Source organism: Bubalus bubalis, chromosome 4, assembly GCF_019923935.1.
Source record: "Bubalus bubalis isolate 160015118507 breed Murrah chromosome 4, NDDB_SH_1, whole genome shotgun sequence".
Classification (NCBI taxonomy): domain Eukaryota; kingdom Metazoa; phylum Chordata; class Mammalia; order Artiodactyla; family Bovidae; genus Bubalus; species Bubalus bubalis.
Window position 1 is genome coordinate 63,224,435 of NC_059160.1, and position 15,134 is coordinate 63,239,568.

At 44.6% G+C, this 15,134-nt stretch overlaps 1 protein-coding gene, 2 long non-coding RNA genes and 1 other non-coding gene across 12 annotated transcripts in view; 3 read left to right on the top strand and 1 right to left on the bottom strand.

Moving 5' to 3' along the window:
• LOC102389307 overlaps positions 1-9,062 on the top strand; it is a 9,665-nt gene extending 603 nt beyond the window's left edge. For 2 of the 6 annotated variants that reach the window (XR_006550493.2, XR_003108821.3), the window contains 2 exons: positions 234-1,423; positions 6,006-9,062. This is a non-coding gene — a long non-coding RNA (uncharacterized LOC102389307). The remainder of the gene's footprint in view (positions 1-233; positions 1,424-6,005) is intronic. The other 4 variants (XR_006550492.2, XR_006550490.2, XR_006550489.2 and 1 more) reach the window with 4 other exon arrangements.
• LOC112584546 overlaps positions 1-11,385 on the top strand; it is a 13,200-nt gene extending 1,815 nt beyond the window's left edge. The window contains exon 2 of the long non-coding RNA XR_006550494.1: positions 11,088-11,385. This is a non-coding gene — a long non-coding RNA (uncharacterized LOC112584546). The remainder of the gene's footprint in view (positions 1-11,087) is intronic.
• TRNAS-CGA lies at positions 130-211 on the top strand. Its single transcript has one exon. It is a non-coding gene; the product is annotated as a tRNA-Ser (tRNA).
• Positions 7,972-15,134, bottom strand: part of RNF41 (ring finger protein 41) — a 28,319-nt gene continuing 21,156 nt past the window's right edge. For all 4 annotated transcript variants that reach the window (XM_006075035.4, XM_006075037.4, XM_006075036.4 and 1 more), the window contains 4 exons: positions 12,359-12,630; positions 11,526-11,661; positions 11,053-11,156; positions 7,972-10,291 (listed from right to left, as the gene is read on the bottom strand). In XM_006075035.4, the coding sequence (XP_006075097.1) occupies positions 9,940-10,291; positions 11,053-11,156; positions 11,526-11,661; positions 12,359-12,630 (864 nt within the window). In that variant the 3' untranslated portion in view covers positions 7,972-9,939. The remainder of the gene's footprint in view (positions 10,292-11,052; positions 11,157-11,525; positions 11,662-12,358; positions 12,631-15,134) is intronic.

Genomic DNA, 15,134 nt, shown 5'->3' on the forward strand with positions numbered 1-15,134 from the left:
TAAGGAGCGGAATGTGAGGAGGTCACAGGCTGTGTGTTTGGGCTTGGCCCAACTTCCCGTTGCCACCAGCCGCTCCAGGTCGTTGTACGGACCCTTTCTGTAAGTGCTCGGTGAAGGGCGGTCTTGGAAGTCACGGTGGCCGAGTGGTTAAGGCGTTGGACTCGAAATCCAATGGGGTTTCCCCGCACAGGTTCGAATCCTGTTCGTGACGGGCGCTTTTTTTCCCCCTTCAGGGTGTGTGAAGGAAACCTCTTGGCTTCCACCTGTCTTTCGTGCCCTTCCCTTTCTGTATCGGAAACAGAAGCCAGAATGTCTCACCCCTGGATTTGGGGGAAGAAGGGGGCTGAGGGTGACCACAAGAAGCGTTTAATGATGTACAACTGTATTGGCTGCTAGAATACAAAGCACTTAGAGAGTTCTGTAACTTCAGGTTTGCAAGCAGTTTCGACATACCTTGTTTCATTCTTTCGAGAGGGCGTAGCAAAAGATTTGGTTCAAGAAGGGTTAAGTTTTGTTCGGGAATGTGAATGCTAGTTGTGCTTTTAATAGTCAAAACTGGAGTTTCCAGATAAAGAGGGCACCTCTGAATTTAATGACCAGACGTCACATCTTGTAGGTCTCTGTACCGTGAAGATCCTGGAAACAAGGCGTTCTCTCACAAGGATTTCCCTGAGGTGCTACATCTCAGGGATCACAGAGCTTGTGAGGAATAATCTATTGAAACATCAACACTGCCAATCTGGCTGGAGCCAGAGTGTACGAAGATAACTCACTTTTTATCGTGTGCTTATTATGTGCCAGGTAGTGTTCTAAATTCTCCGTGTTCCAAGTTCCTAGCTAGGGAATTGATCCTTCTCCAGCCCTCCTGTACTCACCTCAGCCGGTTCTTCCTCTTCCCAGTTTCTCACTGTGGGGAATATCTAGGATTCTTGTTGAGGATGTTCTCTTTGTATTTGATTTCTTGCACAGCCACAATCCCAAGAAGATTCCCCAGAGGGCAGGGATTCAAAGGTAATTCATAGAGTTTTTTACACATTTTTTGGAGTTTCCCACCTTTCTGCCATTCTCATGCTGTCTCATGAGATATGCAAGCAGAGTTTCATATCTAGCTCATGCTGCTCTTTCCATTTATGCTGTTTTTTCCTTGCCACTGCCTCCCCCCACCATACCGCTATCCCCCCATACTTTCCGTCCAGCATGTCTCTTTACCTGCTCTTTGAGGTTCTTGATTACAACAGCTAGAACCTATCAGTTTACTACTACCATCCATTAGGTTGTATTCAAGGCATCTCCTTTTATGTGCTTCTGCAAATTTTAATTAAAATAAGTTATATTTATTCTACCTCCTAAATAGTCTCAACTGTGTCTACTTTTCTCAGAAGTGAGTGCAGGCTGGACCCCCACCCCTTGCTGGAGCCTTCATGTGAGTACTGCATGCATTGATATATGTAATGCGTCTACATTGTGATCTATCCACACTGATATTATCTAAAGCATCCACACTGTGGCCAGGGACCTTAAACCCTATCATGGTCCCTTTTTTTTTCTTCTCCCCATTCTTTCATATTCACTACATTTCATCCACTGGTATTCTTTTAGTTCCTGGTATAATATTTGTGTTCATGCTGTTCTCTGCCTGAAATCATCTCTCATCCTCACTTTCTTCTCAGTCTCCATTAAATACTGGTTTTCCTGGGAAGTCTTCTCTAACCACTTGTCACTCACATATCCTATTCCCTTATCTTACTATGTGAAATCTTCCTTCCCTTGTAGAATATACACTCTTGGCACATTTAAGCCACTCCAAAAAAATCTTTTTGAGTACGTGCATTTTTTTTTTTTAACGTGTACATATTTTAATCTTCACTCAGACTGGACTGCATGAGAGCTTCTTGAGAGTTAGGAATGTGTATTTTATTCTTTTTTGAACCTCCTCTGTTAGGCCTTAGACATAGATGTGATTTAAAAAAAAATGTACTGAATGAATGTAATCTAATAGGTTCTATACTGGACTTCCTACCAAGTCCTGGCTTTGCACATGCTCTTAAATTTAATTATCTGAAGATCCAAGATCAAAATTGACCAGCAGAGGGCAGCAGACAACTATGTTGTGAGGAGAAGAGGCCTCATGGTTTACAAAATGGAGGATCTGGATCCAGAATAAGCTGGTTGAGATTGTTTGGTACTTGAGATACTACTTTCCATTCTCAAATGCTTCCCTCGTAGTGTTGGAGGTGAGAGGCCAAGACTTTGAACTGTCATGCACAAGAGAGAATTTCAAAATTTTACCATCCCCATTGCCCATCACAATTTCTTCACCCTTCCATCCCAACAAATCTTATCCTTCCGTCCTTCTGTTTTGTGTTTCATAATCCCTTTCTCACTATTCTTACATATTTATTATATTCTACCCACTGGAATTCTTTAGTTTCTGATTCAATATTTGGCCTTGCTCTTCTGCCCTGAAGTTACCTTCTGCACCTAGGCTTGCAAGGCCCACTCATTTCAACCTCCTAAAGAACCTTCCGTGAATAGCCTTTCATAACAGAGTAAAATTCTCCTACTCTACTCATTCAATCCTTCATTAATTCAGGACAAACAAAACAATGACTTCACTGACACTTCCAAATCGCCATGTTGTTTTCTACTTTTTTTTGTTTTTAAATCTATACCTTCTGTCTCTAGCTCCATGCTATCTTTAATACCCTATGGTAGAAAAGTTTGCTATGTTTGAAGCCATTGATTTCTTACTGGGCTTGAGAGACACTGTACATTCTTGCTTTTCTCTTAGAACACTATTTCTCCATCTCATCTATTTTCTCCCTTCTTCTGTGAAGTTCTACAAAAGCTTTGCTCTTCTCCTCCTCCCAAGCCAGAAACCCCAAACTACTATTCCAAGCATGAACTTTCAGCCACACCATGGTCCTATATCTCAAGCTGCCTTGGTGTTTAGTCGCTAAGTTATGTCTCACTCTTTTGTGACCCCAAGGACTGTAGCCTGCCAGGCTCCTCTGTCCATGGGATTTCCCAGGCAAGAGTACTGGAGTGGGTTGCCATTTCCTTCTCTAGGGGTCTTTCCAACCTGAGGTTTCTGGGGTTGGAACCTGCATCTCTTGCTTGACAGGCAGATTCTTTACTGCTGAGTCACCAGGAAAGCCCCATATCTCTAGCTGCCTATATGTCTGTATAGCTGACCTAATGTCACCTAAAACACAAAACTTTTTCCTTCCCTGAATCATATTTTCAACTTTTTTCATTTGCTAATACTATTCTCTCAATTCTATCTAGTTTCCAACCTTAAGAACTATCAGACATTTTCTTTTCTGTCATATCCATCATTCATCAATCATTGCTTCCTCCATCATATCACCTATTTCACACTTTGTTACAGTGGCCTTCCAGGTGCCCCAGTTTCACCACTTAAAAATCTCTGAAACAAACAAACAAAAAATCTCTGAAACACTGCTTTCATCAAATTAATCTCATCTAGGAATTTCAGTGCCCCATCTGTTCAAACACATTCTCCTATTATCAATATGCCCTGCCTAAACCACCCATTTTTTTAATCCTTGTGTCCTTCCAGTAAGATAGCCCCAATCTAAATGGGTTGGATGTCTAAGTCACGGCCTCATTCCTTCTTTCTCTAGTGAAGTTCCTTCTGTCTCCTTACCTTAAAACCAATGACTAGCTAATTCTACCCTATACTGATTTTTTTTTAAGCTGCAGATTCTTAGATCTTAATCAAATTTGCTTTTATGTGACTAAAAAGCTAATGTGGGGAAATCAAACATGCAGGAACTTATCTCCTTCCAATTTGTCAACTTGTTCCAGATGTTACAAGGCTTGGATCTCTGTAGTTTATCCAGTAAAGCAAATAATTAGAGGACCCGAGCCAAAATGATCTCAACCTACACTTATTTCAGTAATGCTATCATTGCACAGAACATTTCTGGAGCTCCTTCATGGCTAGTTTATGGGCCACATTTAAATGATTGATTACTTCAAAATTACTTAAAAAAAAAAAAGAAAAGCTGAAGCATTAGCCACCTTTATCATGCATCTTATTTTCCAGATTTTGTTCCAGATTACTTCTGGAATTCCCTAAGGTCAAATTCTTAGCCTTCTGTTCTCTCCTTTAGTGGCTGCTATCATTCCTGGAATTTCTTGATAATTCCCAAATCCACATCTTTAACCCTAACTTCTTGCTCTTAAGCTGTAGACCCACATTTCTATTTTCTAGCCAACCCCCTCTATGGGGAAGCATTTCCAATCCATTTTTCCCCAAATGAGCTCATTACTTCATTCTTCAAACCTGCTCATCATCTTCTCCTCGCTATTCAGGTTAATGACATGTCCTCTCACTCACAGACTAGAAACCTCAGTCTTTATCTGTGACTCACCTTTAGTTAAGTGCCCCTTTTTATGTGCACTGGTTAGCAACTCAGGCTCTGGAATGAATTCTGGGTTCAAATCCTAGTTCTGATTTTTAAAAAGTAAATTTGGCCACAGCCCACAGCATGTGGGATCTTAGTTCCCTGACCAGGGGTTGAACCCATGCCCCCTGCATTGGAAGGCTGATTCTTAACCACTGGACTGCCTGGGAAGTCCCCCAGTTCTGGTTATTAGCTACATGAACTTTGTCCTTTGTCTCAGTTTCCCCACATAGAAAGTGATGATGATAATAATCTTTTTATAAAACTGCTGGGATGACTAGATGCTTAATATTTAGCTCATGACTCACAATACATGCTCAATCTGACTGTTAGTCCCTTTCCTCACTGCCAATATCTGATCCTATTTGGAACTCAGCTCCAGTGATTCCTGGAAAGCCTTCCCTCCTGCATCCCACCAGGGCAGGGTAGGGAGTTGACCCCTTTCCTCCTCGTTGTCCCACTGCATTAAATGTACGTATTAGCAGTATGCTATTCTGTATTTCCCATTATTTGTTCAAGTGTATGTCACCCAAGCTTCAAATTCCTTTCAAGGAATATACAATTATTTGTATATCTCAAATGCCCAGAACCCTGTCTAGCACTTGATACTTATGCTATAAATTTTGGCTGAGTAAATCCAGTCCGTTACCAAGGTCAGTTAACCTGTTGATTTTTCTCCCCTCCTCTGTCCTCTTTCCTGGTCTATTTCAAGCTCTAATCCTCTCAAGTGAATTAGTGCAAAGCTTACTAATGTTATCATCCAATTTTCATTGTTTTTCTATCATCACTAGAACCATGAATTGCAAGTCAGGTCTCTTAAGAACTTATCTGTAAAACTAATGTCCAAATTCCCTGCCATATCAAAGCTTTCCAGGAATCAGCCCCAAATTATTTTTAGTCTTCCATTACTTCTTTCAACAAACTCTATGCTTCAGATCACATTCCTCCTTCTTCAACATATCCTTCACTTCCAATTGTTTTTATTCATGCTATTATTTCAGCCTAAAACAGAGGTTGAAAACTCTGGTGAACCATGTTTTTTTTGGCCCACATTTAAAAAATTGAGCCAACATTTAAAAGTTGTGATATTTAGCATAAACATTAGGATGTCCACAAGTTTTTTTTTTTTTTTTTTTTTTTTCACAAGTTTTTGAAAAAAATCAGGAGCAGTGTTGGGTCCTATTCTTGTACAGCAGTAACCAATCAGATCTGTACTGCCAGTTGCCCCTTCTCTCAGGGCACATATTTGTCACCCAGCCAGCTTCAAAAACCTCTCAATAATGAAAGCGTACAGTGAAGAGATCAGGGTAATGGTGGGACAACTGGGCCTATGTTCTAATGTTACACAACATAAAGAACACCTCCCCTGAGATGTCTTTTATTCCCAGAACTGGTTAACTTCCCTCTCTCTGACTCCAGGGAATTCCCTGGTAGGGCTCTGACTCCACACTTTCACAGCTGAGGGCCTGGGTTCAATCTCAGGTTGGGGAACTAAGATCCCACAAGCCACATGGCATGACAAAAAAAAAAAAAGAAAACAATCTCTCTGACTCTAGATCTAATCTTGTTTAGGAAAAATAGCGGTTTGAAGAATAAGTTAAAGGACATTGTCAAGAAGGAGTCAAATTCAAAAGACCACTCTCTGGACAACTGACCCTATTCTCTTCAACAAATTAATGTTACCAAAAAGAGGTTGTTTCAGGAATCCAAGACAGAGTTAAAACACATAACCTGGTGTAACCACATGGTTCCTGGATTGGATCCAGGTTGGAGAGTAATCAGCTCTAAAAGTATTTTTCCTAGGACAATTGGGGAACTGTGAATATAAGTTTGTATTAGATTAAGGATACATTGTTAATTTTAAGCATTTGTTATTTTGACAATGCAGAAAAATTCTGATTTTTCAAAGGCATATACTAAAAAAAAAAACAAAAACAAAAAATTAAAACAAGCAACGCTCTTTACTTCCCTGCCCATTCTCCTGACCTTAAAATAGGTTGGCACATTTTCTATAAAGGACAAAGTAGCACACATTTTAGGTTTTGCCATAGTTCTATGGCAGGTACGCAACTCTACTGCTGTAATCTGAAAGCAGCCAGAGACACTATACATAAACACAAATGGGCATGGCTGTGTTGCAATACAACTTTTTTTTTCAAAATCAGGCAGCAAGATACAAGTTGTAGTTTGCCAACCTCTGATCTAGAACAATATACCACGTCCCAACCTCTGATGTAGAACAAGATACCATGTCTCCCGGAAAAGTCTTTCCTGGAACCCATGGCTTTATCTTCACTCTGCTCACATACTGCTTGTGGCAAGATCCACTTCCCACATTTATGATGTCTTATTATATACTCTGATGCTGGGAAAGATTGAAGGCAGGAGGAGGAGGGGACGACAGAAGATGAGATGGTTGGATGGCACCACCAACTCGATGGACATGAATTTGAAAAAGCTCCAGGAGTTGGTGATGGACGGGGAAGCCTGGCATGCTGCAGTCCATGGGGTTGCAGAGTTGGACATGACTGAGCAACTGAACTGATTGAACATTTATCTCCATCGGGGAGTAACTTCTGTGAAGGTAGGTGCCATTTTGCTATATGAACCACCAGCCCCAGCCCCACCCTAGTTGAGTTCTTGCAAAATAGACATTCAGTGAGTATTGTTTCCAAAAACCAGGCCTACCCTAAAAGATTTGGCATCATTCATAACATTCAAAAGAATGAGCAGCAGGTTCTAAACATAATTTCCGGGTGCCATCGCCTTCCCCAAACATTATTTTAAAGAAACTTAAAAAAAGCACTACTGCTGTCACTAGGGCATGTATGTTGCTGCTCGTGGTCTATGCCATGAGGTGTTTATCAGTATCTTCTAATCAGATCTTGTGTATATGAAAGTGTAGTAGATTCCATGGGCACAGGAGTGTTCTTATGCTTTTTTTTGCCCCTCTAAAGTGTCTCGAGTACTATTAGATTTACATTAGGTGCACAGTAAATGCTCAACAAATTTAAAATACAGTACTGTGGTAAAAGATTTTTTTTTCTCATGATAGGGAAAGTGGCACTAAACGCCCACAGAAGGGTTTATCGGGTTTGATGATCACAGCAGGCGCAGTCGTTCCAGGTTCCTTTCCTCATGTTTACTTTTTTGGTTAGGTGGAGGTTTCTCTGCCTGCCATGGAATCCCAGATTCCAAAGCAAAGGTGTTTGTGGGACAAGGGGAAAGGTACTTGCATATCGTCTACAGAAAGTGTCCCCAAATCCCAGAACACCTTGGGAAGACATGGATTTGGAGCAAAGGGAAACTCTGAAAATAACACAGTCCAGATCACTAGCAAGAGCGCTTCAGCTCTACAGAACAGGAGACAGGAGGGAAGGGCGTAGGAGGGTACACTCCTTCCACACAGACCTCCTAAAACAGAGGTCAGCCCAAAGACAAGAGTTGGTTACAGAGCAAGGAAGAAGTCATGGAATTAAGGTAGAGAAAGGCCAAAGCAGAGGAGAACCTCCAGAAGGGGAGTGATATGAATTAAGAATTGAGAGAGCTGAGTAAAAGATTTATTATTAGTGCAGTCAATACCATGAAACAGCACATGTATAACACAACCAGCGACCTGCAGAGACACTAGTGCAAAGGGTAGGGAAGCCTTGACTGAGCTTCCTGGCTCCATCTGAAGGTGATGACAGGAGGGTGTGGGCCTGGGTAAGGCAGGCAGGGGCAGAGGGGAGTGGAAGAAATGTAGTAACCAGACTAAGTATAGCAGCGTTTTCAAATTCCTGAGCACAACGTCCCGGAGCTGGAACATATGACTGTTCCTCACCGCCTTCAAGCTGTGTCCCTCTCCTCCCCACAGTCCCAGTGGAGCCATGACCCAACTACCAGACCCACAGCAAGCTGGCCTGGGATAAAACTCCAAGCTGTCCTATGGCCATCTTCCTCTAGCCCCTCTCTCACCTGCATATTAAGATAATCACACCCACTACCCCTCCCCTTCTCTTACTCTGCTGGCCACCCCAGGGAGGAAGGAATGCCCTGGGCAGCTTGAAATGGAGCTGAAGCCCATGGCGGGTATGGGTGAGACAGCACAGCCTGTACTCAGTGACAGGATTTCCATCCCGTCTTGCCTGGTGAAGCTTAGAACCCAGCTATATATCTCCAAGGAAACTGGGTGTTAGGGTAGGGCTGGTGGCGGGTAGGATTTCTTCAAAATTAAATCCAGAGTTTTACCATGAGACCCTGGAGAGGCTGGGAGCACAGTTCTCTAGGGCACAGTCAGTGATGCTGGACGGTCACATCCATCACTGGAATAGAGGAAGCGCCTCATCCTAGACGGGTTATGGAGGCTTGGGGCAGGCTTCAGTTCAGCCAGGGGCTCCCATGGCCCTTCCTATATTAAAGCCAAAGGTTGTGCTGAAAAGGAAAAATATAAAAGACCCCAGCCCTGTCCCACCCTATCCAAAAATCCCCACAACAGGAACAGCAAAAGAAAAGTTTTCTGTTTTGTTAATTTTTTTTTTCTTTTTCCTTTCTTAAAAAAAAAGGTAAATAAATTAAATTGCCAACAATGTGGCTGGGCTAGAAAAGTGGGGTAGCCATAATCAGGCCTTTCTTTAAAAAAAAATAAAATAAAAATAAAGTGGGAGGGAAAGAGTGAAAGAAAGTTACCAAAATAACTAGTTACAATCACAGGGCTGGCGAGGGGTCTAGGGGGCTCTTATGGCCCGTGCCACAGAGGCAGCACCCACCCGACTGCAGCAGGAGCCAGCAACCTGCTTCTTGCTGAGCACATTCACCCCAGGAGACTAACCCCTCACCCCCAACCCTGTCATTGCCTAGCCGTGATGAAGTATAGGAAAGGAGAGCTCATCTGAAAATATTCGGCATCCTCAACTGTACACCCGCAGGCCCGGCAGGAGCCCACACCTTTAAGTGGCCTGGTGGGTATTGCTTGGCACCGAGGTCATCTTCCCTTAAGGGCCACCAGCGATGGCCTACTGGCCTCATTATTTATTTCTAGGCTTTTGTTCCACTCTACCATTTCTTCAGGATGTCTGCTCCCCACAGTTGCCCTCTAAATGCTGTTCAGAGTCAACAGACCTGCCTCATCTGGAGTCCCAGGTTTTGGAGGAGGGGAACAGTTAGCGATTCCTCACTCCATCCTGATCCTCTATCTAAAATGAGTATCTTTGTGCTTTCTGAAAATATCTGGAACCAGGGACCCTAGGCAGGAAAACAGAAATAGAGATGGGGACTTTCCCAATCAGGTGGAAAATTTACAGACATCTTGGGGGAAAAAATTAGACAAAAGGAGGGAATCTGGGTTTCCCACCTGAAAGGCTGAGCAGAGTGCTCTGTGGCCCCCCTCAGTGGTGGCACAGCTGGGACATGTGTGGCTCCAGGGCGAGCCACGGTATTAAGGAAAGTGGGGAGGACTTGGGGCCCTGCTGCTGGAGTAACAGGATCTTCAGATTTTCATCTCTTCCAGAGAGCCCGTCAAGATCTCCTATATCTCTTCCACGCCATGCGCAAAGATCATGACGAGCCCAGGCTCCTGCACCATGTCATCACCCATGTGCTGGTTCTCACAGGCCATCACGACAACAGCCTGCTTGCCAGGGATGCGCTTGGCCACGTAGTTCTCATAGTAACGCCGGTTCATCTGTCTTGTCTCTAACGTGGCCAGACCCTGGGGCCAGCTCCGCTCGTGGGCGTTTTCGATCAGCTCATTGACAATAGAGGCAGGACAGCCACTCTCCACCAGGGAGCGCTTGATGACAGCCTGGAGCACAGCGTCAGGGGTGGAGATCATGCCGCCCCAGCGGGTCACTCGTGCAGGCTGCAGGGAATTCACCCACCTGTGTGGAGGGAGTTGGAGGGGGTCAGTGAAGGTCAGCCCCTTTCTCTGCACTGGCTTTCCTCCTAATAGTTACGACTGCCTGCTCTGCGCTCAGCCTAACCCAATTCCTCCTTTTTTCCTTCCATCATTGGTTCAGAAACTCCAGATCTTTCCCTAGGTGGTCCCACCTGAGTGTCACCACGTGTTCCTCACCAGATTAAACCCCACAAGTATAGGGTTCCTGTTATTTCTCCTGAAAATTCCAATACTTAGCACATGGTGCCTGGGAGGTAGTAAGTATTCAACAAAAATGAATACCGAATGAAGCAATTATTCCTCTATTCTGTGTCCCATGCAGCACTGTATAGACTGACTCACAGTTTAGTCTATGAACTATGTAGAACTCCAGAACTGAAAGGGATCTTAGACTTTACTTGTTTTTGCCACATTTTAGATCACTTTCCTGGATTTTTGCACTCTCTTCTCTGAATTGTAAACTCCCTAAAGACAGGGACAATATTTTGTTTTAACACAGTGTTTTGTGCATGTGGGTACCCACCTAACTCTTGGCTAAGCTTTCCCTTCCATCCACCCTCTACTGGGGCTGAAGGTGATCCCCTTCTCCTCTGCCTCTTGTTCTTCATCCCAGCATCTGAGGAGCAGTGGCCCCAGCCCAGCCCTCTTCTTACCCTCCCCCTTTGCCACTTCCCTGCTCTTCTCTCCTCAGGGCTCAGTACCAGGACATGGAACAAGTGATTCCACATCCTGAATGACACTCACTCTAGAATCTCATTGTACTCAATGGTCTCTTCCAGGTTCTGAAGGTTGGGATTGACACTGCGAATTGCACGCATGTATGCCTTGAGCAGCTGAATGTCTCGCTTCTGTTGAAAGGAAGAAGAACAAGGGATAATGGTTAAGACAGACAATAGATGAAAGACAAAATGAAGGAAATCGAGAGGTCTGAGGAACAACCAGACTGGAAGCTTCATAAAGACAGGGATACGAGGGTATCAATCCCAGCTGTACCCTCAGTTCTTAGCAAAGTGCCTTCAAGGGAAGGCATTTGATAAATGGTAAATAAATGAATGCCACTGATGGGATAATGAGGAACAAGACGAGCTCCAGTCTGATTTGCTGCTATGCACAGGCAGAGTATCCACTGACCAGGCTCACAAGCACAGGCACAGATCCGCTGCTCACATCCATGCCTGTCACCCACAGGCACACACTCTGTGTTCTCCAGGCCCTACCTGCTCCGCCAGCTGGTGTTTGTGTTCAGCTGAGGTCTTTTCCAGCTCTGCAATCCGTGTCTGCTGCTGCTGTACCACTGAGCGCAGGTGCTTAATACAGTTGTGGTTTGGCAGCTCATCTTTGGGCATCTCCAGGCTGCCACCCAGGGTGGGAAAAGAACATGACAGGAGCGTTCAATGAGATAAGTGGGCACAGGCAGGTATCTGCTGAGAGGGCTTTTTTCTACCGGAAATTACTAACATTCATTCATTTCTAACATTCTCTTGTTTATTGCCTTCACTTCCTTCTCCCCAGCTCCCCCACCCACCATATCCCTTTGCTGTCTTCTTCCTCTGGGCCTCTTTCCTTCTCCGAGACGGTGTTTTATCTCCCACGTGGCTCTGCGTTCCTCCTGCAGATTCTGCCTGTGGACTCATTCCTTCTGGGAAGCCCTAGATTCAAAGCCCCAGCTATCAGGATTTAATCAAATATTTTACACCCCAAAGAAAGACAAAATAGGACCAGAGGTAACATGAGAGGCCTGGAAATTAGAGCAGTGAATCTGACAAAGACAAGCAGTACTGGACAAAAGGGAGGAATAAAGTAAATCAGTCTTTAGTGGTATCACACAGATTGCTGAATCACTGTCTCCCTTCTCTTACTAAAGCAAGAGGACAAAGATCGTAGCTCGGAAAGCAGCACGAAACAGATCCTAGAGCAGGGAGCCAGGGAGGCCAACAGCACTCCTTGCCTATGCACACAGGAGACCTCTTCAGCAGGGAGTGGGAGGTCCACAGACGGGTATAAACGGGAAGGCCCCTCTCTGTGGGCAGAAGAAAGGCAGGACTCTTACCCGCAGCCCTGTTCACAGGTCACAGGCCGTTTGGGGTTGTGCTCACAGTCACTGAGGTGAGACATGAGGTTGTCAAGCCGGACGATAGCACTGCAGCCGAACACAGCGTTGTCGCAGGCAATCTGCAGCTTTGACAGCATGTTCCGCATGATCCGAGGTACTGGGCGCAGGTGGGCGACCGTCACAACGCTCCGGTCCACTGGACACGTCTGCTGCTGAGAGAACCACTGGGTGATGCAGGCATTGCAGAAAGCATGCTCACAGTGAGGCGCCTGGAAGCGAAAGCAGGGCAAAAGGGACACGAGAATTAGTCGGAGCTAAGAGCCTGGGGACGATAACTCTGCAAAGCCTATCAAGCCGCTGCACAGCTTCCAGGGCCAGAGGTCCCTGGGGTCACAGCAACGGTGAGATCTATGATGGGTAAGGCTTCAGATATGTTTCCTGTGCTCAAGATTCCAAATGGATTGTGACATGAGACAAGTAAAAAGTTATATAACAATAAGAACTATAAATAACATTCCAGGACAGTGAGTGAGAGATATAAGGTGGTCAATTATTAAATGCCAACTGGATTACAAATAGACAATAATTGGCCAAAGAAATCCAGAGGAGGGTGAGATCTTTCCAGTCTAGGTCAATCAGGGCAGGTATTTATGGACAGGACAGAATCTGATATGGGTCCTGAGGGATGCGTTGGGGAGAGTGGGGCAGAGACTTACTGGCAGAAGTTCATTTTTTTTGGCTGCGAGACCTCAGTTCCCCAACAAAGGATTGAACTTGGGCCACAACGGTGAAAGTGCCAAATCCTTAACCACTAGACCACCAGGGAGATCCCCCAAGTTCTTATGTTTGAGGCCCAACCTGAGGTGTTGCCCTGAGTCCCAAGGAGCAATGCCTACGCTCCAAAACAGGTCTAGATTTTTGTAGAATCACATTCTCTTCAGTTTCATAAAGATCATATTTCAGCCTACTTCCTTGATAATGCAAAGTGAGAGGATTCTCTGGCCTCCACATGGGACAGACAGAGCGGGAACTTACTAGATATTGATGAATGGATGAATGACGCCGAGTGCTTTTTATTTTGCTACGTGGTTAAGTTAAAAAAAGGTAAGAAAGTTTCTGCCTTCAAAATGTTCACAGATTGTAACATACAAAGGCTTCATAAGAAAAGAAGTCATTATCAATATCATTAATCCAACTGTCACTACATTTTTATTTTTCACTGAAAGACATAATATTTGATTCTTTTTACAATCTTAGACCCTATCTCTAAAAAAAATCCTAAGTGTGTTCACTTTTCTCTGTCTGTACTACCACTAATCCAGTTCAAGCAATCACCTCTCATCTGAATTATCATGTCTTCTAACTGGCCTTCCTACTTCCACCTTGCCCCTTTATAATCCAGCCTATATTCAGCACCTGGAGTGATCGTTTAGAAATGCAAACTGGATCATATTCTTCACCTGTTTAAAATTTTACAATGGTTTCCCATTACACCTAAAATAAATCCAAAGTCCTGCCCAGGACTTAAAAATTCTGTTTGATCTGGCCCTGTGCCTCTCCTCACACCATGCTCCCAGCATGGTTTGACTTCAGGCCCTTCTGGCTTTCTCTCTGTTCCTCGTCCCACCCTGCTCATTCCTGTCTCTTGCTTTTGCTGCTCCCCTTTGCTGGCCCCTTATCATTCCAATCTCAGCTCAGTTGAACTTCTTTCATGATCTTTCTATCTAAACCTGCCACCCCTGCAGAAGCATACAGAAGGTGCTACCTTTGTGTAAGATCAGATCAGATCAGTCGCTCAGTCGTGCCTGCCTCTTTGCGACCCATGAATTGCAGCACACCAGGCCTCCCTGTCCATCACCAACTCCCGGAGTTCACTCAGACTCACGTCCATCGAGTCAGCGATGCCATCCAGCCATCTCATCCTCTGTCGTCCCCTTCTCCTCCTGCCCCCAATCCCTCCCAGCATCAGAGTCTTTTCCAATGAGTCAACTCTTCGCATGAGGTGGCCAAAGTACTGGAGTTTCAGCTTTAGCATCATTCCTTCCAAAGAAATCCCAGGGCTGATCTCCTTCAGAATGGACTGGTTGGATCTCCTTGCAGTCCAAGGGACTCTTAAGAGTCTTCTCCAACACCACAGTTCAAAAGCAAAGGTAGGCAAATATATGTGTACATTCACACTTGCTTGTATCTGCCCCCATACACACTGGAAGGATACCAAATTAATAGAAATGGCTATTGATGAGGGGATTAGGTGGACTGGGACAAAGATAAATTAAGACTTTTCACCATACATCTTTTTCTACTGTTTTGATTTCTAAACCATATGAATTTATTATCTTTTTAAAAAATGATGTAGGGAAATGAGCAGCCCTAGCAGAAGCTTTCTGTCCTTGGAAATGGGTCTGTTAACCTGGCTTGCTCCTCAGATGGTAAAGCCTGAGTGGGTGGGGGAGGATGTTCTGTCTCAGATAGTCATTAACTTCCACTGATTTCTCCACATGTGACTCACCTCAAATGACGGTGCCAGAAAACAGACAAGGCCCTGCCAGGGTGGAGAGGGAACTGACACACCCCATGACCTCTTGACACCACCAGGAGAGCCTGCTCCACACCCAGCCAATCCGCTTCTAATGGCATGCGTGCGTGCTAAGTCGCTTCAGTCATGTCTGACTCTGCAACCCTATGGACTGTAGTCCACCAGGCTCCTCTGTGTCCATGGGATTTCCCAGGCAAGAATACTGGAGTGGGTTACCATTTCCCTCTCCAGGGGATC